This window comes from Mytilus californianus, unplaced genomic scaffold (assembly GCF_021869535.1).
Source record: "Mytilus californianus isolate M0D057914Y unplaced genomic scaffold, xbMytCali1.0.p SCAF_7, whole genome shotgun sequence".
Classification (NCBI taxonomy): Eukaryota; Metazoa; Mollusca; class Bivalvia; order Mytilida; family Mytilidae; genus Mytilus; species Mytilus californianus.
In genome coordinates this window covers 84,544,383-84,568,978 of record NW_026262723.1, presented here as the reverse complement: position 1 = coordinate 84,568,978, position 24,596 = coordinate 84,544,383, and the positions used below count along the sequence as shown (strand labels likewise).

The following is a 24,596-nucleotide window of genomic DNA, read 5'->3' as shown; positions in this document are numbered from 1 at the left end:
CCGCTGACATTTTTAACCCCGCCACATTCTGTATGTGCCTATCCTAAGACAGGAGCCTGTAATTCAGTGGTTGTCGTTTTACTCAATGTTGAAGGCCGTACGGTGACCTATAGTTGTTAACTTCTATGTCATTTGGTCTCTGGTGGAGAATTGTCTCATTGGCAATTATTCTACATCTTCTTATTTTTATATTCATTGTCGAAATGCGCATTTAGTACCGTTAATGTTATAGCTTAATTAGTTTATGTATGATATATTATTTAATATATGAATATCTTATTTAGTTGATAAGATATGTCTTTCAGTTTAAAAGTTTATTTATATTAGTTTATAAGATATCTCTATCAGTTTATAAGATATCTCTATTAGTTTATAAGATATATTATTTAGTTTATAACAAATCTATTTTAATAGTTTATAAGTTATCTTATTTAGTTTACAAGATATCTTTTCAACTTTATCATATATCTTGAAATTATGATTAAGATAAAAACGGGTAGCCATATAAATGTGATCTCTTATTCTGATAAGCTATTATAAGGTGTCAATAACTCTAAATTGTCACTCATAAAGAACAAAAAAGACTATATCTATCAAATTAAAAAAGACGCTCAATTGGCATCATACGATTAATATTAAGTATCACAACAATTTGATTTGATAACACAGTTACACAATGGAACTATAAAAACTTTTCATATATACCTCTATACATATATCTGGTACAGATTACAAGAACGGTGCTAAAGCATGAGTAACAATACCAATTGCATTTGAAATTAGTTACATGTTTCGTCTAATTAGACTTAAGAGAGAAAACCCCTTACTTAAATTGTTTCATGACGTCTCATTATATATAGTTGTATCAAAAATATTAAAAGAAAATAAACGATAATCTCTGCTTAAATAAAAAAGAGAAAAAAGATACCAAAGTGGCAAACAAACATACAAAGTGGCATAAAAAAACAACAAAAAAAGTGAACAAAGCACTATATTTTAAACTATAGATAGAGCAACAAGAACTCCAGCAAAAATCGGTGGTGCTCCGGAATGGTAGGATGATCCTGTTTCGCTAGTGACACTTGCCGTGCTAATCCGATTTATATATAAACCAGCGGTTCATGTCAATCATCTAACCTTAAATCTTTCTCGAATGTGTAGGCTTGAATTAACATATTCTGTGCACGGCAGATGATAGACAGAATATTATCGATCAAAACAACATTGACATTTCAAATGAAATGAAAAGCTCAAACAATAAAAACTTAAGCAATAACAGTACAGACCAATCCCTTGAAAACAAAGAAAAGATTTGGAAAGGGTCTTATTTGGTATTCAAATTAGAAACTATTTATTTCGTACCGTTGCCATTTCGTACCAAAAATTACCATTTCGTATAATGATTTTACTAATGTTGTCAAATCGAACATTCTTAACTAACTGGTTCCTCGGATAATCTTCCAACCGATTAACCGGTTAACCGGTATTAATGTTGATGATTACAGACAATGTTTTCAGTACTTTACGAATGACTGTATGTATGATACGATGTATTGAGGTGATCGTGACATCCTTTCTTAGATCTTTCTGTAATGCACATGTAGTATACACTAAATTTGGCTTAAACATTTTTTAATTAGTACTTTGTTTGAAATATGATCAATCCTCTAGTGGAACCCACAATGTTGCTCATATTATGCAAAATTCAGTAACCAACAAGGAGAAACAGGGAGAAATATTCATGGGAAGAAGAGCCCTTTTCATCCATCAGAAGCAATCGCCAATAATGAAAGATTTTCTTTAAAGGGACCAGTGGTATATTTGGACATTCGTGTTACTCAGTCTTTAGTTTTCTGCGTAGTGTTTATTAGATTGTTGCCTGTCTTTCCATCGTTTTGTTTTGTTTTGGTAGTGTCTTGGTTTTTTTCCTTCTTATGATTTGCTATATATAATGTTATGCCCCCTTAATTGCATATATGTTATTATATAGGCAGCATCTGATGTTTGAAGGCACGTGTCCATTATTTGTTTTAAATGTCATTTGATTGCCTATATTGATTAATAGATTGATCATCTTTATTTTCCTCGTATATGAACAGAAGATTTACATTTAATACCAAACGAGCAACATTACAAGTATTTCACAAACGTATTAACAAATGACACATGAAGCAACTTCACGAATCATCAGGGTTCAGTATTCAGTAGTAAACACCATCTAAGAAATAACAAGAAAGGAAACATTTATTTACATATAAGAAACTATAAATATAAAAGTGTTTATAACTTCCAATAAATTTGATTCGAGCGCCACTAATGAGGCTGATGTAAACAAAATGAGCGTCTGGCGTACCAAATTATAAGCCTAGTATCATGACGAGCTTTTTCGTCATCATTTAAAACTCAAATATGTGTATATAGTGATCATATTTGAAGACCTGATACAGTTTAAACATATAATCTGCTGTGTTGCACATGAAGCAGCTTCACTTATCATCAGCTTTCAGTATTCAGTCAAGCAGGAATTCAGTGACTGTCGCCGATTGCAGTTTGTTATATTTGTTTCTTGAAAGATACAAACAGCTGGTCTGCAAGGTATACTATCTACACGCCACAGTACATCATGTACTGTGTTATAACCCTAGATATAACCGAAGAGGAAAGGCATTTCTCGACTAACGAACGCTGTATTCTTATATAGTCTAGTTGGCCGAGTTGTGTAGTGCACTTGATACAGTGCAGGCGGTGTTGCTTTGATGTCAAACCAGCATTGGTTTCAATCCAGTCGAAGGGAGAACATTTTGAATCAAAAATATGTTATACCTACGATAATATTGTTTATAAAACTAACCATTTCTTGGAACTGCCTTTGAAATCTGTCGTTTTGCTTTGATAAACTTATTATTAAGGTAAAAAACGGTAATTTATAGTTTGAAGCAATACTTTGTGTCTCCTTTGTTATTCTGTACAGTTTGTCATCTCATTGTCTCTGAACTGTTTACGGCGTTGCTAAATACAGTCTTTTATTAAGTATAGCATTCGATATTATATGAAGGACGGCATGATTTCTTATTAGCAAACTACGTACTTTAAGCTGGATTTCAGTTACTTTTAACATTCTTTAATAAAGTATAATTTGTTTTCTATCTTATTTTAGATTAAAATTATTTTCCTGGTTTATACTTTTTTTCTTAAATTTACGTTTCGCTAATCAACTGAACGAGATTAAAAAATGAATAGGTTGAGTTGTCAAAAAGTAGTTTGATCCAACCAGATACTTATTTAAAGACCTCTTTAGTAATTGTTGTATGCAATGTCATAATGATTTTTGTTATTGGGTGTTCATTGCAAATTTTCAGTTGTTTCTGTTGAATTAATTCACATCTGCAATAAACTTAGCTTGATTTATTGTAAAGACAACTGTTTATTGACTGTATGTAACCCTTTTAGCATCGATGGAGGGACATTAATTGTCGAAATACGCATCGGGTGCACTAGAATAGGTAATGTTATTAGATGGCTTTGATTACTTTTTCTTTCGGTCGCTGACTCATTGACGTATACTTTGCATCACTTTTTATTCATCAATCATATAAGATAAGATAAAAATGAATTTTAAATAAAGGCAATAGTAGTTTACCGATGTCCAAATCTCATATAAAAATTAAGAACAATTTGACAAAAGTTATGTGATATTCGAGGTGGAGATATTAGGAAGAAAGAAATTTTAAACAAAACTTCAAGAGATAAATTAACTGACATCCCCCTCTGTAGGCTAACATGCTACCACGAGAATAACGAGGTGGTTGGTGAATTTTAAAAAGGGCTTCAAAGCATTATTTGTTCTTTAGATCCAGTGATCTCACAATAATTTCTGATTGTATCAAGTATAAGCAACAATAAAGGCAACACGAATGTGTTGAATGTATTCGTTGTTGTAATAGATTTTGTAATAAACTATTTTTTAAAAAGAACGATCGTCACAATGGATAGGATACGTACACAAATTATAAAATAACCACTACTTTTTGTTTCAATTAACGTTGAAAATATTCAATGCTAAAGAGAAGGATTTATCCACATAGACTAACAGTTGAATTCGCCATTGCTTTCAGACAACTGTGCTTTAAGAATCAACTTTGTTTGTGTACATTCAGTTCACATGCATGTTGATATCGATGTGTGAGAGAAACAAAATACACTGTCATACAATGTCCTTCTTTCCGCATTTAGTTCTAAATGGAATGATAGGAACAGGAGATTGTTATCTGAATTCGAGAAAAATGTTATTTTTTTCTTCTTCTGTAGAATATATATATTCTTAATATATATGTGAAAACATAATTAAAAAACAAACAGACAGTTTCGCATAAAACTGTTTATTTGATTATATTAATTGCAACTTATTTATTTTAGGACGGCTTATTTGAATTACATTTTCTATCATATTATTGAGAAATAGAAAGACAGACCACAAATTCCGTCTCAAACGGAAAGTATGAATCGAAAACATATAAATTTCCAAAAATTGGAATTCAGAATGGCGGACGTTTCCTAGGGCTTGCTGTCTATATTTTAGGGTGATTCTTATTGTATCTGAATAAATGCGATTTCCAATAATCCGCAGCTGCATCATCGTTCAATGTTTTATAAATCTTGGCTAGTACTGCATATACAGTAGCCCTCCCCCTCCAATCTCCTAGAAAACAATTATTGCGGCATGTTTTAATTATGTCGCATATTTCTCTTTCCTTTCGAGAATTGTTGCCATTAGCATTATAACACACAAAACGTAAAACATGTGCATATACAACTGGTGGAATAGTTTTAACATTAACATTAACATCTGGTAATAGTTCTTCAAGATTCAGTGTTGACCTTGGTATAACATAAAGCATGTCTACACAATAACTTTTCAAACAGTTCAAGAATGACAACTTATGCTTCCATTTGGTGGCAGCCACTTGTTCTAAATGTGTTAACATAACGTCCTCATGATAACCATCAGAAATTAACATTTTATCTTCTCTCGATTTTGCAAGAATCATCTCTGTAATCTTGAGGGTGTATAAAGGCTTGCCCATTTTGTAAAAATATGAAGCTAGTAATAACCAGCCGTTCATGGCGTCGACTTTGGTTCCAATAAGAAAATGAGCCATACACTGCCTGTAACTCGAGTACATCCTTTTGTTTTCTTTATGAAATACCATGGGTTGATTTTGTGGAAAAACTTGATTTGCATAGCAAAATAAAAGCATATACAAACCTTTAGTAAAATAAGGAAGTTTATTATGTAAAAGTCTGAATAAAGCTTTGTACACTATACTTCTACTCTGATTCAAAGTGCACCTAGACAAACTCGTTCGCATTATTTTAAGTAATATGAAAATAGATTTACTTTTCTCAATAAACGGAGTGTTTATTTCTTTAAAATCGTTAAAAGTTGTGAAGTGTAAATTAGATTTTTGGTAGAAAATACTTTGAAATAGCAATGGAAATAGGTTATGCAATGCAATTTCTATGACTTTTCTTTCTACAGGAAGCAGTCCCTCGAATAGATTGTTTTCTGCTATAAAGTAATGAGGACAATATCCGTACCTAAACCAATACATTAGACGACGCTGTATTTCATGAATGCACTGTATGAAATTTTCTGGTATCCACTTATTGTTATCGATCTCTTCACTTAACCAAAATATAGTTGTCTTGATAAAGTAAGAGCATAATCGTGATTCATCCAGAAGATCTTTTTTCAAGTATTTAAATATTGTGTAGCACAATACCTGTATGTAGTTGAATGAATGAATCAGATCTCTTTCTTGTAAGGAGAATGATATTCGCCATTCGAAAGAACAATCTTCAGTTGAGCCAAATTTGCTGCCAATCGGTACTAGCAAGATTCCATGACTGACAGAATTCAGTATAACATCATTTGGTGGCCATATTGATGATCTACTTCTTGTTAACCACGACTCTGCAACATCGGGCCATAACATAGCTCTGAAGCAAAATAGATGGTCAACATATCCAAACGAGTCGGAAATACATGGACCATGAATCATACAGTCACTATCACGATATCGCGACAGAAAATAATTCTTAAATCTATTTTTTGAAATAAGAGGTCCATTAAATGTATTTTCTCCCCAAGAAGTAAATAATTCCTTCGAAAATCGGTTTGGCCCAATTTTTAGATGTGAAAAACCGGGATATGAATGACGATTATCAAACAATAGGATGGGACGGTCTTCCTCAATATTAGAACCATCGTTTTTTACTTGTATTTGCTCCAGAATTGTCATTAAGTCATAGTCCCCGCCAGGAACATTTACACCCTCACCTTTACTACCACTGCTAATATTTGTATACACAGGCGAAATTTTAGTAGAATCATCTAAGACTTTATAAAATGTTCTGGTTGCTTTTACACGATTCTCCGATCCAAAGTCCGTGAGAAGGAATTCATAAGTCAACCTTGAATGGCGATAAAATTGACTGAAGTCAATAGTCTGTGACACTAAAACATAAAAAAACTATGCATAACATATCATAGAAATGTACTTTTTGTGTAGATAGTTTGATAAATGTCCACTGAATAGCACTAGAATTGAGTAATATCAATACTTTGTGATTCTGAAATTATGAAAAAGAAATGTTCAGGTAAAAAAATATAGAAATTAATTTTTTTAATCAATCAAAGGCACCAAAATTATTCTAAATCTAAATTACACAATTCGTAAATTTCCAGTAATATCATTTAGTAGAATTTGGTCCGAATATGCTATTAAAACATTTTAGGTAGAATTTTATCAGTATAAATAATGTGTGCAATACGTTTTTCTAATTTGATACTCGTACCTTGGATGCCACGTTGAATTTTTCTCAAATCGTGAAAAATGTCTTTAAATTGTTTCGGCGGGTTATTCAGAAATACTTTCTGGGATGTTTCCTTCTTCACTTCCCCTAAATAAGTCAGCATTCGAGAATATTCTTTTTTGGTAAGACTGTCTTGATCTACAAAATCCTCTGCATCAGAATCACTCGACGTGAAAGACCAAGAGAAAGGTCGATAACAGACATCACTTGCTCCCTTGATGAATTCTTCAAATGGCATCTAAAATATATCATGTTGGTAGATATTACACATCATAATCTTGAATACGTGATCAAACTAAATACTAGTAACCTGTAATGAGCAAGTTCACATACTGTACGTACAAATATAAAGTGAAAAACATTATAGTAACCTGATGGCATGCTCTGTTGAGGTATGATTCATGTCTGTTATGGTTTAAGACAATACTATTGTATTACACAATCTATTTGACTTTACGCTCGTACATGTTCATACTATACGGACTTTGTTAACACCAAAAAACTGTTTCAACAGAGTTATGAGGGAGAAAGACAGAAAACCACACTACATAAGTTACCATCACAATTCTAAATTGATTAAAAAATTTTCTTTGCAAATATTGGGGTATTCTTTTTAACTATGACATTGAACTTAAAAAAGTAGCCCAAAAACAATCAAGTTTTTCCTCTTATTATATGAGACAATATATCCAAGTTAAGCTGCAATCATATGTACTTGATCTACCAACGGAAAACATATTTTTGGCATATTTTAGTATATTTTTAGTAAATAGGACATCGACAAACTGACCTCAAAATCAAAGGTGATCTTCATCTCTATATATGTGTATATATATATATCAAAATAAAGTTGCAATCATATCTAAGGTACATTTTCCATAGGGAGTTGCAACCATAATTTCTAATAATTTTTAAATCAGTCAACGGGGAATTTTGGAATAGTAGGTTATAAATCGTTTCGAAGCAATGAGTACTGAGTAGATGATATATGTACTCCCATGGACTAACAGTCCAGCAGCCACGGTATCGACAAATGCTAGTAAACTCTGTTCGAACCCTAAACACCAATCCGAAAGAATCAAAGGTCAATTATGCCAGAGGGAGTTTGAACCTTAGTTTTAATTTTTACTTAATTAATCAACTGAAGAAAGACAAACAACATCATGGCCAAAAGAAAAAAGTCGATGAGACGAAAAACGTTGCATAAAACATAACACAGAAAACTGAAAATTGAATAATATTATTCAATTTACACGTCATACCAAAAGCCGGATCAATGCAGGTGCCAGAGAATGTGAGCAGTATCAATGCAGGTGCAAGGGTGATTAAATTCGACATTTAATCGTTACAATTTCAATATCAAGTCATCATTATGTATAATAGAATAGATGCTAAATAATGAGGTAAATTAAGGCAACAGTAGTTTACCGATGTTCAAATCTTATAAGTCACGAAAATAACAGTTGTTTTCCAATCGTTCCGTTGGTTGATAAAGTCGAACGGTTGATTTTGACGGTTTTTATGGACTTCCCTTTTTGAATTTACCTGGAGGTTGGAATTTTTGTTAATATGTTTTTTTAATGAAATCGGCACGAGATAATTTTGCCAATCTAAATGATTAAAACGCAGCTACAAAGAATCGAACATTTCTTCCTACCAATCAACATTTGAAAATAGGACACGGTAATAAATTCACTAAAGTACCTCAAAATTTTATCACTGACGTCTTGCCATTATTCGAGATTTTTATTAATATCTACAAAAGTCTGATAATTGTAAATTAGGCATTTTAATTAAGTTTATCATATTAAGATAAATTAGTTTAATAAAAGTAGAACTCCGTTTTTTCCGGAATCAATCCTAATTGTTTCCGAATTTAGTTACATTCTATAATACGTCATATCGTGACGTCATTCATACGTTGTTAAACAAGTGGCGAGTGCAAAAGCTGCCAACATAGTTAGCTAAAAATCAACATGAAACCACCTAAGAGACACAAAAAACCAACAGGAAAGTCAAAATCACCAACTAAAAAGAAGAAAAGACAAACAAAGACGACGCGTTAGACCAAAGTAGGAGAGAGGATCTGTCGACAGACCATGCAACAACGCCAACAGAACCGCAAAGAATGACTTTACCATTCCAGAGGCAGAGAAGCGAAGAAATTAGAAACAGTACCCTACCACTACCAGAACAATCGGGATTTGGGCCGGAGAGGGAACCTATACCGATACCATTCCAAAGACAGCAGTCGGCTCTAGGCAGTATTTCCTTGGCCAATGACCAACCGGAGATGGCTGGAATGGACCAAAACCCAGTACCAGGACAACATACAGCCACTACCGGTATGTTTAACAATACAACAGGTGTAAGTGATTGTAACAGGGGTTATTCACAGGGTCTTATTTTAGACATTGTACACGAAAGTGTAACGCCAGTGTACACATCAAGTGTTTTTGACCCTGTAGGTGCCCATATACCGGTTAAAATTAAGGAGAAAATTTGGGCCGGAGAATATCTTGATTTAAAATTGAGAATGGAAATGGGGAATGTGTCAAAGAGACAACAACCCGACCACAAGGCAGACAACAGCCGAAGGCCACCAATGGGTCTTCAATGCAGCGAGAAACTCCCGCAACCGAAGGCGTCCTTCAGCTGGCCCCTAAACAAATATGTATACTAGTTCAGTGATAATGGACGTCATACTAAACTCCAAATTATACACAAGAAACTAAATTTAAAAATGATACAAGACTAACAAAGGCCAGAGGCTCCTGACTTGGGACAGGCGCAAAAATGCGGCGGGGTTAAACACGTTTTTTGAGATCTCAACCCTCCCCTATACCTCTAGCCAATGTAGAAAAAACAAACGCACAACAGTACGTACAGTAAAACTCAACATAAGAGAAGTCCGAGTCCGATGTCAGAATAGGAAACAAAAGAAAATAAACAAAATGACAATAATTCATAAATAACAACAGACTACTAGCAGTTACTGACATGCCAGCTCCAGACCTCAATTAAACTGATTATAAGATTATGTCTGCATCATATGAATATCAGGCACAATCCCTCCTGTTAGGGGTTTAGTATTATACCGTCATAAAATATATGAGAAGAACATAACCCTTGTCATGCCAACAACTGGTTTTAGAATAAATGTGTTTAATTCCGATGCAAAGACCCTATAAGTGAATTAATATTAAAGCCAAAATATGCAATCTTTAATGACCTGACAACAGTATCGTAACTATATCCCTTCTTAATAAGTCTGTTTAAAGGTTTTGTTAGCTTTTGAGGTGAATACTGACATTTTTGTGCTTTGTAAATAATATCACCATAAAAAATTGGATGTGAAATACCCGAACGTATAAGATATCTGCATGTTGAGTTATATTTACGAATGATGTCCTTATACCGATGATAAAATTTAAATGTTTTACTTAAATCTGCAAAAGATTTAGCCACAGACTCCCATTTAAATGGCGATCTTTCAGTAAAAGGGGGACTATTAACTATAACTCCACAAAAGAGCACCATTACAAATTTGCACGTGTGGACATCTGCTTTCATCATCTTTATGGATACAATGGTAGAAAAATGGCCAAATAAAGGTCAAACGTTCCTAAAATACATGTATAACGTTCGACAAGCTTCATCTAGAGGGTTTGGCTCAGGTTGGGCTATATATGATGAACAATACCGCCTTCGTAAGGCTAGATTCCACAATTATCTTGGACAGAGCTGGACATGGAGCTGTTGGTAATATACGTCTCTACACCTCCGAAATTTGTTCATTCAGATACTAATCATTCTGTGGGGGTCAAAAGGGATCACAGTATGTCCAAAATACTAAATCTGAACAGGTAGAAAGATCTCGGCACCATGCAAGGGTTACAACTTCGGCAGATGTACTTATTGGGCAGCATGTATATTTGAACAAAAATGTTTCAGGTGCTCTGGAAACCACCCTAATGGGGCCTGCAAAAAGAGGTAAGGATTACCAGTTGTACTTTTTGGGATACTTCCCTATTTATGTGAATGAAGTAGAAGAATCTAAAATTTTACCCATCAAAAGCAACAGCAAACTAATAAATGGTCTTCGATTTGGTTTCATATTGCAATATTCCGGTTCACGGTTACCTGTTCATGCAAACAATTCAAAATGTGTGACTGTACATCCAGAACTTGTCAGAGAAAAAAATAATAAAGAGATTACTCTAGGTAGAATGAACGGTCTTTTTGACCACCCACCTTTGCCAACTCTACGCATTTCTCCTATGTTTTTGGCTGAAAAGAAGAACGGGGATTATCGTTTAATTCATAATCTTTCCCATCCCCTACATAACTCACTGAATGACTTTATAGATGAGAAATATTGCGCTGTGCAGTATTCGGGTATTGACGACGCCGTTAGGTTCGTGCAAAAATATAGGAATAGCCGGAAAACTTTCAAAGTCCGACGTTAAAAATGCATTTCGTTATTAAGGGTTTCACCTTCTGATTTTGACCAGTTGGATTTTATTTTTGATGGTAAGTATTATTTTGATCGTTGTTTACAACAGGGAGCCTCAATCAGCTTTTTGGAAGCGAAGCAAATAGTCCAACTTGTCAGAAAACACTTGAAACGTTCAAGGAAATTTGTTCAGCTTGGGATTAGCCGAAGACAAAACCGTTTAACCCACAGAATCTTTGACCTTCTTAGGTATTGAATTTGATACTTTAAAAATGGAAATGAGGCTCCCTGGGGAAAACTGACCAATTTAAAACAAACTTTGCAGCTTTCTACATTAAAAAAAAGTAACATTGTGTCAGTTACAGTCCCTGATAGGGTTGTTAAACTTTGCATGCCTAGTTATTGCCCCTGGAAGGGCTTTTTGCCGAAGATTAATAGATGCTACTTGTAACATAAGAAAAGCACACCACAGGGTACGGGTATCATGCAACATGCGTGAAGACATCAAAGTTTGGAGCTCTTTTTTAGACCAATATAACGGAGTCACGGTCATGATTGATAGTGCCGGGGGTCAAAACAGAGGTTTTGGCATTTACTTTTAGGGAAAATGGGCACAAAACTGTTGGCCAAAAGAATGGGTAGAACATGATTTCTTGAAGGACATTACGTACTTGGAACGTTTACCAGTTATTATATCACTTCATATATGGGGAGTACATCTTAAAAACAAACGAATCATTTTCTATGTGGATAATCAGGCCGTTGTAACTATCATAAACAAGAGAACTTCTAAGTCGAATAGAATTATGTTCCTTTTCAGGAATCTAGTTTTTTCCATATTGAAATATAATATAGTATTTAAAGCAGAGGACATTCCTGGTAAAAAAAATATTATAGCCGATTCATTATCCCATTGTGATTTGCAGCGGTTCAGAAACCTTTGTCCAGAAGGCGATCAGTACAGAATAGCGATTCCAGACCTCTTTGGACGCTTTAAAAATCGAATTAAACCATCGTCTTACCAGTTCTATGGCACAAAAAACCTGGAAAACATACAATACGGCAGTCGAGACCTTTAAAACTTTTCGATCAACATACAACCTACATGATATTTGGCCAGCCCCACTTAGCGATTTAATATTTGACATCGCCTCCCTTTCATTCAGTTGTATGTCAGCCTCTACTGTCTTAACATAAATGTCAGGAATTAGTTGTCAACATAAGATTCAAGATTTAACAGATAGTACAAAATCCTTTTTAGTAGGGAAAACATTAGAAGGTTTAAAAAGGTCAAATCCAAAAAAAAAAACAAAAAAAAACTGATTTGCGGGTACAGATTTCAATTGATTTATTACGAACATTAATCAGGTCGCTTCAACATGTCTGCTTTTCGTCGTACGAATCATCCACGTTTGCTTCAGCTTTTAGTCTAAGTTTTTCGCTTTACTTCGCGTTGGTGAGATTGCTGCGGAAAGTAAGACTGAATTAGGGGCATATGTTATACACATATCTGACGTTTCAATTGTCAAATCTGACCACAAGGAAGAGCTTCGCCTGTGTATACGTAGTTCCAAAACAGATCAACTATACTCTTCTTTAATTTTGATTACCAGTGAGCAAATCGACAAATCTGTGTGTCCCATTCACTTACTTGAGAAATTTTAACAAATTCGATATCCTTCGCCAGGAAGTAAATTATACAAACATTTTGATGGATCAAGTCTTACTTGTTATCACTTTTCGTCTAAAGAGTTTTTCATTCTGCAAAGTCAATGGATATTTCAGAGCACATTCTTTCAGAATCGGGAGAGCAACTGAAGCAAAAAAAGCTAGGAGTAGATGACGGCACATTAAAGAAATGGGGTCGTTGGAGAACGGATGCTTACACAAAATACATCCGTTTGAACATTTAAGCTTATACATATTAAACCGCAATAGCTCATTGAAATAATACATACTTCTCAATTTTATCAATTGTACGCGCCAAAACAGTTTGGTTAATAGGATCATCCATAGTATATTGGAACAATAAAAAGTTTCGTCTAGATCTGGGGGTCTTCACCTTGGCCTACAGAATACAGGTGCTTATATGGTTTGGATTGGTCAAAGGTGTATGAGGTGGGGTGATTTAAATAGAGTCTTTGAACAAAGGTTGCTTAACCGCCCCCTTCCGAGGTTCCTTGTTATTCAACTTGGGTTTAATGATTTAGGTATATTGACATCAGAGGAATTATTCAATGACATATAATGTGACCTGCTTTGGTTACATGCATTATATCCAGCTTATAAAATAATATGGTCAGACATATTAATGAGACGGTACTGGCACAATGCCAATTGTGGTAAAGCCGTTGAAAAGGCTCGTAAACGAGTAAATCTCCGCGTCAAAAATTTGGTTCTGAGCATCGGTGGGTGTGCAATTAGGCACAGTAACATACGTGCTACAGAAAGTAATTTGTTTAGATATGACGGAACACATTTATCAAAGATTGGTAATGATATTTATCAGAATATTTTACAAGGAGCACTTGAAAAGTTCATGACACCCGGAGGACCAGTTATTTTTCCTCAGTGAAATTATAAGAACTGTTATAAATGAGATTATATTAATAACAAGTGAAACTCGGTTGGGACTTAAAGGTGGCACCAATCCGTTTAATTGGCCTGGGGTTCAAGGGTAATTTCTTTAGCAGTGAGTGGGTATGCCCCACTCATTTGGAGGGATATGGCAAGATGAAAATGGAACAGGACCCCACATTGTACGCTAGCTTATATTTGGGGTTATATTCTTCTGTGTTCCCACAGAGATTAGATTGGGTCTTCTTTGAATGTACAAAAGAGACCGGTTCCGGAATTGGTCCCAGTTTGGAACTAAGGGTGTTCTCTTTTAATTTTATAATTAATAAGCTGCAATGGAAACCAAAGAGTTCATGAGGAGGGGGGGGGGGGGGGGTGTTTGCTGCGTATCGGGGCTCAATTTTTATACGATCTGTCTATTTAGCATTTAACGTAGAGGATTGTAGCTGTCATTGCCTACCAGTGAAGCACAGGCTTGCAAAAAATAATGGTTCGGCGATTTGTAAGTTCATCTTGCCTTATCTTCTCTGCTCAAAAAATTAATACTGTAGCCATATCATTCCAAATTCTTTGTTGATTATATTTGTCCTTGAAAAACAAAAGGAGCCGAATTTATACATTTCACACATACTATTATGGTTCGAGAAAGGGTTCGATCGCACATGACACATATTTAAAACGAAAGCAAAGATTGGTTGATCGCCCATGAGACATGTATATAAAATGAAAGCAGTTTTGATCTTTGATTAAATTGTAAGATATATATTTCTGGTAGTATTAAAAAAGATTGCGTTATATTCTTTTAAAAGTAGCTTTATTTCTAATGTAAGCTTATTGTGGATTGATCGAAATAATTTACATTAGAACAAACTGAATTCAACATAAACGGATCCTGGCAATATTGACCTTGCAGAAGTCTGCTTTGTCAATAGAATAAGTATATGTTGGAGTAGTATAAGGTTTCTATCGTTTATAGGAGCCTAAGGTAAAATGTCACCTCACAGGACAATAAATGATAAACGTTTAATATGATGTCAATATGATATTTTTCTAAGAATGTTATATCTATAAAATGGTTAATAAAAGCCTACACAGAAAATTAAATGTAATGTCATGTAATTTTTTGTTTGATTAGAGTACACAAAAAATATCAAGGTAAATGTCTTTACTTCTGTTTTGAATTCCTGACAATAATTGATCGAAATAATCTATTACCCTTATCATTCGTACTAAAATGTAAATAGAGTTGACACGCTGAAATGTCTCACCTGCATTACAGATCATGATAAAATTGTATGTCGAAAATCTTTAAGATAAATCTTTAACTACAGGGACCACTTAAAGCTAGCATTGTCAATGGTACATGAAAATAAGCTCACGATCAAAAGAACCTTGCAGTACGTATATGTACTAATTACATATGGACATTTGGACGTACTAAATTAAATAAGTGTTATCGTCCTTTTCATTAATTTAACATCGTTGTCGTAATAGCAATCATTTGTCTCGAATTTTGAGATTTTAGTCGTAACCGAGACAATTTAATGAAATAATAAGGTAACAAGAAATGGGGAAATATAGAATAGTAAAAGAAATTAAAGTGATTTTAAAGTCCCATCATATATATTAAATTTCTGTTAAGTCTTTGTTTTATTCACATTTTTCTTGTATAGTGAAATAAAAAATAGAATCTAGAATATTTTTTTTCCGCACAGGTTGGACGATGTCCTATAATTTTTAATAAAAGATTGAACATTTATATTTTCTACTCCTAGAAAGACGTACGAAAGATATATTGATTATAAATGTTACTACCTTAATATTGAATCGATTAATTCCACTGTACAACGATGCTTAGCATGTCTAACATTTGCACTGTTTTTTCCAGTTCGCCCCTCCACGTGTAATTAGCATTTCGTTTACACTCCTTGAGTCTCGAACAATGTCATTATATTATATATTACACTGGGCGTCAATTACCTAAAGTGGAATATACACAGTTAGTAAATTGTTTATGGATAAGACATGTGTATACTATGTTGACGGACTGTGTATCCATCCGACTACCTGATGCTTGGAAAATACAATAATATCTATTACTAGCTATGAATATTTAACAGATGCCCGGAAATATGAACAACTCTTGTACACATACTTAGGAAGTGGCATCTGAATTTTGTTTTGCATTTATCATATATATAGCGGCGGCCCAGACCCCCACCCCTAAATAAAAAAGAAAAGAAAAGAAATTGATGTAAAAATCCGTCTCTGACTTCGTAAGTTGAAGCCCGGTAAAAATGATATATAAATTGAAAGTAAGTCAATCATTTACAAATTTACAACTGTTTTCAAATGATTCCTTCAATTTCCTCGAGATTCAATTTAATAGTGTTAAACTTTCATTTCGAAGTATTTGTGAAGAAAAAGATTAACAGTTTACCTTATAACTTGTTTTTTTTTGCTGGCAACTATACATCATACATAAGTTCTGAAGTAGTTTTACGTTATCGTTTGAACCGAAAAATATTTGAATCCACACATTAATAATTGATAAAAAAATCAAAAATCCCTGAACTATAAATTTTCATAAATGGAATCTAAATTATATCATAATTAATGCACCGTATCAAAAAGTAAAATAACAAAAATACCGAACTTCAAGGAAAATTTAAAACGGAGAGTCCCTTCGTTTGATGTGTTTGAGCTTTTGATTTTGCCATAAAATCAAAAGCTCAAACACATCAAACGAATGGAAAACAACTGTCATATTGGTACAGGCATCAAATGCATATATGCAATTTTATTTTGTAAACAATTACTTATAAACTGTTGCGCTTCGCATGCTATGTGGTATAGCGACATGCCTCATAAATTTAAGTTAAAAGACAAATTAAAAAAATAAATCTGAAAGCTTTCTTTGACAAATTCTTTACTAACTTCATTACAACAAGATAAGTTTTATTTACATTTTCTGAGGGAGAGAGAGCAAAAAACTGTTTGTACTGTAGTAAATTTTCTTAATTTGAAATTTGTATTCAAATACGATGTTAGAGATTACTGAGCGGCAAAAAGACTCACGTCACTGTTACTACATCAAATAGGTCATGATATCATGACAGAGAGTTTTGTTTCAGTATGCACTGGATAAATATGATAACAATGTATCACTATAAGCCTGGACACATCGTGGCTCGTCCCATATCAGAAGTAATAAAATAGTCGTGCATTGGTAGTTATATCCTTTCATCCTATCTTTTTCGTCTCATCCCCCAACTCTATATCTAACAGCAACAAAAAGTGCTCACTATTTTGGCACCCACGTAAGATTGTTCTAAAGCAAATTGTTTGATATCGCCGGTATTAAGTGTAAGCAGGAAAGAAATCTATGAAAAGAAATGACAAATTATCTTTGATACAACGATATGGAATCAGATCAGATGTTCTTTTTTAATAGTCACGTCATTCTGTAATTTCAAGTGTGTTACAAGCAGATTTAGACTAACCATTTGTAATTTACATATAAACCGTAAGCTGGAACATTTGCAAAAGTGTCATACATTTAATCGAATGGTTCCTAAATATAAAATTACGTTAAACATCAAGCTTTATATTAATGAGTACACTATGGGAGAAAGGGGGGGGGGGGGGCATCCAAGGCAATCTGATTGAATTATAGATCATGTGTCCACGTTTCGCTCACTAGGATCTGACAATGCTTCATTCTACTTTCTGTTTCATCGACCATACGAGATCTTCGGAACAAACAGTTCTGGTAATTTTTTAACTATGACCATCCGTCATTCTGTCTGTCTGAAACACAATGAGGGTACCTAGTTTGTCTCATGCCAAACTTAAACAGTTTTCCTTCATTATTTTTCAAACCTTATTTATTGATTTGCACTTATACTGAAAATGTGTACCTCCTATTTCAGACAGATTTAGATCGTAACCAGTTAGTGTCACCGCTTACTAGATTGTTTTTTTCCCTCTTCATTATTCAACTTTTTCACATTAATTGCACATAGACTGGAGAAGTTTCCTTTTGACTTATGACACTTTTAAAATTCCTTTTTCTCAGTTTTTACCGTGTTTAGAACTGAGTTTTTTTTTTTATCATTGAACATTATAGAAGGTACACTATTGTCTAGTGAACCTGCAAAAGTTTTCCATCAACACTGTTGAAACAAATAAAAATTTGTTTTCTTCAAAATTGTCAGCATAATTTCTCTGCATAATTAACTTGAAACTTTTTTGAAGTGAAACATTAGTCAACTAGTCTTGCAATTGAAACAACTAAGAATTCTATTATAACTATGATATACACATGTACTATGAAGCAATCTTTGACTAAAACAAATTTAAGTAAGATTCGTGCATATATTAATGATATGATTTAATTATGTCAAATTTCAAGGAAGAGTTACATCTAAGCTTAATCAGCTATGTTTGTAATATTCAATACGAAAACATTTGAGTTGAAATTGAAGATAAGTAAATCCATTGTTAAAAAAGTCAGAAAAATAATGACAATGTGCAGAAAACTCAATATTGAGTAGCCAATATAAACATAAATATCAATAGAAGGACAACCATGTGCAGTTGTATAATCACGAGGATTTTTCTAAGTTTGTTCGATTCCATGTCAGATTGAAAAAATGTTAATTATCGTTTCACCTGTATGTCAATGATTTTTTGCATAACTAAAATTAAAAGGTTGAAAACAAATAGCATACTGATACAATTTATAATGGTTTTCTCATTCGATGGATCAAGTTGGGATCCTGTTATTCAGTGGTTGTCGATGAAGGCTGTATGTCATACTTGTTTTCCGTTTTTTGTTTTTTCATAAATTAAGCCGTTAGTTTTCTCGTTTGAATTGTTTCACACTTGTTATGGTATAGTTTTGCTCACGTTGAACTCCTGCGTATGGTGATCTATTGTTGGTTACATTATTTTGGACTTAAGAAGATAGTTGTCTGATGTAGCAATCACACCACATCTCCTTATCATACACATACACATTAATAATCAGTGGAGGGTTTTCTTACAGATATAATATATGCCACACTTTGATTCAAAATCTACCAGCTATTATCTGCGTAATAACCAAACTTAAATGGTTTCAATAACTCGACGTAACCAGTTTCAACTATTTCTTCTCCCTGTTACTTTTCAGGCTCGAGGTCAATTTAAACATAGCTATACGATTTTTCAGAAAAGTCTTTGCAACAGATATTACGACAGAATCACAATAATCATTTAATTACTTTTTAATTTTTGAATGATCCCTCTCCCCCCTCCCAAAAAAGGAGGATTTTAACTAATCTTTTTATCATAAATAAGGTTTGTCATGAGAGATTTTAAATCTATCAACGTACTCAGTATATATTTTAGAAACAAATCTTAATTTACATAACATTTGACATTTGACAAATGTTCCGGTTTCCTGTTTTCGGAAATGTTTTGATAAAAATCTTAGATAGCAATTTCTGGACTTGAAATTTTGTCAGTTTCCTTATACAATAGTATTTGTAATCTTTTTAATTAGAGATACATATCAGAAATTTTCAGGTTTCCGATTTTCGGATATTTTATGATACAATCTTAGTTTTTGCCTCAAAGTTCCAAGTACGATCATGAAATTTTGTCAGTTTCCTTATACAATCAGGTTTGTGATACTAAAAAGTTATATTGTAATAAATGATGTTGCTACACTTACAACATAAATATTGAAATTTCACAGTTTTCATTGAATTTTTATTTAAAAATGATTTTAAGCCAAAATCATCTTTTTCCACCACTTTTAACTTGGAAGGCTCAATATATCACATATGATGATATCCTGGACATAAAAACACTCGTGTAGTTTTTGTTGCTCGTAGATTGACTGGACTATAAGCCACTAGCCACAATTTAAAATTAAAGGTTTCTCCAAGGATAAATAGGAAGGCAAAAATATTTTAACAAAAGCGATTACTCATTATTAGATTCTGAAATCAATTTCTTATAAATTTTATCAATAAAAAAACCACTATTGAAATGGAACGGCCATTATAATTTTAACAACTCTTAAAAAACATCATGACCAAAAGAAAAAAGTCGATAAGACAGAAAACATTACATGAAACAATACACAGAAAACTTAAACATGAATATTCATTTTACACGTCATACCAAAAGCCGGATCAATGCAGGTTCCAGAGAATGTGAGCAGTATCAATGCAGGTGCAATGGTGATTAAATTCGACATTTAATCGTTAGAATTTCAATATCAAGTCATCATTATGTATAATAGAATAGATGCTGAATAATGAGGTAAATTAAGGCAACAGTAGTTAACCGATGTTCACATCTTATAAGTCACGAAAATAACAGTTGTTTGCCATTCGTTTCGTTGGTTGATAAAGTCTAACGTTTGTTTTTGACGGTTTTTATGGACTTCCCCTTTTGAATTTACCTGGAGGTCGGTATTTTTGTTATTATATTTTTTTTTAATGAAATCGGCATGAGAGAATTTTGCCAATCTAAATGATTAAAACGCAGTAGCAAAGAACCGAAATTTTCTTCTTACCAATCAAAATTTGAAAATAGGAGACGATAATAAATTCACTAAAGTACCTCAAAATTTTATCACTGACGTCTTGTCATTATTCAAGATTTTTATTAATATCTACAAAAGTGTGATAATTGTAAATTAGGCATTTTGAATAATAAGATATATATTTCTGGTAGTATTAAAAAAAGTTTGCGTTATATTCTTTTAATAGTAGCTTTATTTCTAATGGAAGCTTATTGTGAATTGATCAAAATAATTTACATTAGAACAAACTGAATTCAACATAAACGGATCCTGGCAATATTGACCATGCAGAAGTCTGCTTTGTCAATATAATAAGTATTAGTTGGAGTAGTATAAGGTTTCTATTGTTTATAGGGACCTAAGGTAAAATGTCACCTCACGGGACAATAAATGATAAACGTGAAATATGATTACAATATGATATTTTTCTAACACTGTTATATCTATAAAATGGTTAATAAAAGCCTACACAGAAAATTAAATGTAATGTCATGTAAGTTTTTGTTTGATTACATTTCATATGAATAACCACTTTAAATAGATTCCATTACTGTAACATTCATTTATCTTGTTTTCATATATATTTTACGATTTGAGAATAGAAATGGAAGACTTCAAGAAACAATATTGCAATTTTGTGTATGTTAGGATTCCAGCAGATTGTCTATACGAAGTGTATTTGAACATTATTTTTTTTTCTCACGGGCAGTTTGCAGCAATATACTCAAACATCGTCTGAGATAAAGAATGTGTTGTTACCTTTGCCAAAAATATAAACAAATAGGCATACATTTGTACATGACATCTACAGTTTAACGGATGCCCAAACTGATTATCAACAGGGGCGGGACAACTATGGTTAGTCGGCATCACATGTTTTTTTTTAAATAAAAACATTAGAGAAAAATCGATTCATTATTTTGCTTGAAGTACAATAGTTTAAGCATTTTTTTTCATATTTTTCAGGTAAAATATACGTAATTGGGCGATATTTCGTATTTTGATGACATTTGTATGCATTTAGAGGTCGTAAAACAACGGTTTGATTGTCGAAAAAAATGGTATACATGCTTGTAGCTTTAAATTTTCAAGATATACAGTGAATTATAATTTTGTGAAAAATGTCTAAAAATGTATGTATGAAAAAGGTTTAAAAAATATGCATATTCAACTTTAATTTGCGATTTCTCAAAAATTTGTTTAAAATACCAAAATCCGAAATGTCGTCCAATCATGTTTAGTTTGCCTGAAAATATGTACTTTAAGGAGACTCTTAAAAACGTTCAATTAAGGGTTGGAATATTGAACTAAGTATTACTGCAATTTAAAAAGGTATCACATTATTTGGGGAGTATTAAAAATTCCAAGGTAAATGTCTTTACTTCTGCTTTGAATTCCTGACAATGATTGATCGAAATAATCTATTACCCTTATCATTCGTACTAAAATTTAAAAAGAGTTGACACTCTGAAATGTCTCGCCTGGATTACAGATCATGATAGAATTGTATGTTGAAAATCTTTAAGATAAATCTTTAACTCCAGGTACCACTTAAAGCTAGCATTGCCAATGGTACATGAAAAAGTAAAATCACAAAAATACTGAACTCCGAGGAAAATTCAAAAAGGAAAGTCCCTAATCAAATGGCAAAATCAAAAGCTCAAACACATCAAACGAATGGATAACAACTGTCATATTCGTGACTTGGTACTGGCATTTTTTTTTTATGTAGAACATGGTGCATTGAACTTGGTTTTATAGCTAGCTTAACCTCATAATAACCTCAGAAAAAAACCTCATGATCAAAAGAACCCTGCAATACGTATATGTACTATTACATATGGACATTTGTACGTACTAAATTTAATAAGCGTTATCGTCCTTTTCAATCATTTCATACATTGCTGTCGCTGTCGTAATAGCAATCATTTGTCTCGAATGTCCTATAATTTTTGATAAAAAATTGAATATCTATATTTTCTACTCCTAGAAAGACGTACGAAAGATATATTGATTATAAATGTTACTACCTTAATATTGAATCGATTAATTCAACTGTACAACGATGCTTAGCATGTCTAACATTTGCACTGTTTTTTCCAGTTCGCCCCTCCTCGTGTAATCAGGATTTCGTTTACACTCCTTGAGTCTCCAACAATGTCATTTTATTATATATTACACGAGGCGTCAATTACCTAAAGTGGTATATACACAGTTAGTAAATTGTTTGTGGATAAGACATGTGTATACCATGTTGATAGACTGTGTAATATTTATATCCATCCGACTACCTGATTCTTGGAAAATACAATAATATATTTTACTAGCTATGAATATTTAACAGATGCCTGGAAATATGAACAACTCTTGTACACATACGCGTCCAGCACGTGACATTGCTCAACTAATTATATTCTCTAAAATCTATTAGAAGGTGGAAAGTATAAGTGACAAGCCGTTTGTATATCTATTCAGTTTCAATTTATCTTAAAAAGTAATTGTTGAAGGCCGTACGATGACCTATAGGTCGTTAAATTCTACGTAATTTGGTCTCTGGTGGAGATTGTCTCATTGGCAATCATACCACATTTTCTTTCTTTTTATAAAGTCAGAGCCTCTTAATACTCCCGCTCCCATCATATATTTACTTTCAACGCTTTTTGTTACATAACAGTGTCATGAACAGTAAAATATTGTAGGTTCCATAAGATTACAAGCGTCTTAAATGGATTTAAAGGAAGAAAATGCATTTATCTATACTAGGGACAGTCGGTTGGTATAAAACGATTGACGTGATTTAATGCGGTGTACAGTTACTCCATAATTAAGTAAACAGAAAAGATAAGAGACAGTATTTATCAATAAATTTCAAAGAAGTTGTAAGAAAGGTTTGCACGGTAGATTTAAGACATATGAGTAATTAACTTCAAGTTGCAGATCAAGGATTTTTAAAGGGGTAAGGTACCATTGCAGATAGTAAGTGGCATTTGAAATTTTGTTTTGCATTTATCATATATACAGCTGCGGCCCAGACCCCCTCCCCTAACTAAAAAAAAAGAAAAGAAATTGATGTAAAAATCCGCCTCTGACTTCTAAGATGAAGCCCGGTAAAAATTATATATCAATTGAAAGTAAATTAATCATTTTACAAATTTATAACTGTTTTCAAATGGTTCCTTCAATTTCCTCGAGATTCAATTTAATAATGTTAAACTTTCATTTCGAAGTATTTGTGAAGAAAAATATTAACAGTTTACCTTATAACTTGTTTTTTTGCTGGCAACTATACATCATACATAAGTTCTGAACTGAAGTAGTTTAACGTTATCGTTTGAACTGAAAAATATTTGAATCTACATATGAAATTGATAAAAAAAATAAAAAATCCCTGAACTATAGATTTTCATAAATGGAATCTAAAATATATCGTAATTAATGCACCGTTTCAAAAAGTAAAATAACAAAAATACCGAACTTCAAGGAAAATTCAAAACGGAGGGTCCCTTATCAAATGGCAAAATCCAAAAGCTCAAACACATCAAACGAATGGAAAACAGCTGTCATATTTCTGACTTGGTACAGACATCAAATGCATATATGAAATTTTATTTTGTAAACAATTACTTATAAACTGTTGCGCTTCGCATGCTATGTGGTGTAGCGACATGCCTCATAAATATCAGTTAAAAGACAAATTAAAAAAATATATCTGAAAGCTTTCTTTGACAAATGTTTTACTACCTTCATTTAATAAGTTTTATTTACATTTCTGAAACAGAGCAAAAAACTGTTTGTATTGTAGTAAATTTTCTTAATTTGAAATTTGTATTCAAATACAATGTTGGAGATTACTAAGCGTCAATAAAATACAATAATTTTGTAGTTAAGAAATTAATGCCTTCGATAACAAAAAGTCGTCATCGAACACAGTATCATTATCCCGATAGTCAAAAAGACCCATGTCACTGTTACTACATCAAATAGGTCATGATTGTTTCAGTATGCACTGGATAAGGTATCCCTATAAGCCTGGAAACATCGTGGCTCGTCACATATCAGAAGGAATAAAATAGTCGTACATTGGTAGTTATATCATTTCATCCTACC

At 32.8% G+C, this 24,596-nt stretch overlaps 1 protein-coding gene across 1 annotated transcript; it reads right to left on the bottom strand.

Moving 5' to 3' along the window:
- Positions 1 to 4,363: 4,363 nt before the first annotated feature.
- LOC127707706 (uncharacterized) lies at positions 4,364 to 22,761 on the bottom strand. The gene is made up of 3 exons (XM_052212390.1): positions 22,520 to 22,761; positions 6,859 to 7,114; positions 4,364 to 6,517 (listed from the first exon to the last, which is right to left on the bottom strand). The coding sequence occupies exons 2-3, from the start codon at positions 7,112 to 7,114 to the stop codon at positions 4,569 to 4,571; spliced, it is 2,205 nt and encodes a 734-aa protein (XP_052068350.1). The 5' UTR covers positions 22,520 to 22,761; the 3' UTR covers positions 4,364 to 4,568.
- Positions 22,762 to 24,596: the final 1,835 nt, after the last annotated feature.

Coding starts and splice junctions, on each gene's coding strand:
- LOC127707706 (XM_052212390.1), bottom strand. CDS start 7,114: ATGCCATTTGAAGAATTCATCAAGGGAGCAAGTGATGTCTGTTATCGA. Junction 6,518..6,858: donor AATTCAACGTGGCATCCAAG/GTACGAGTATCA, acceptor TTTATGTTTTAG/TGTCACAGACTATTGACTTC.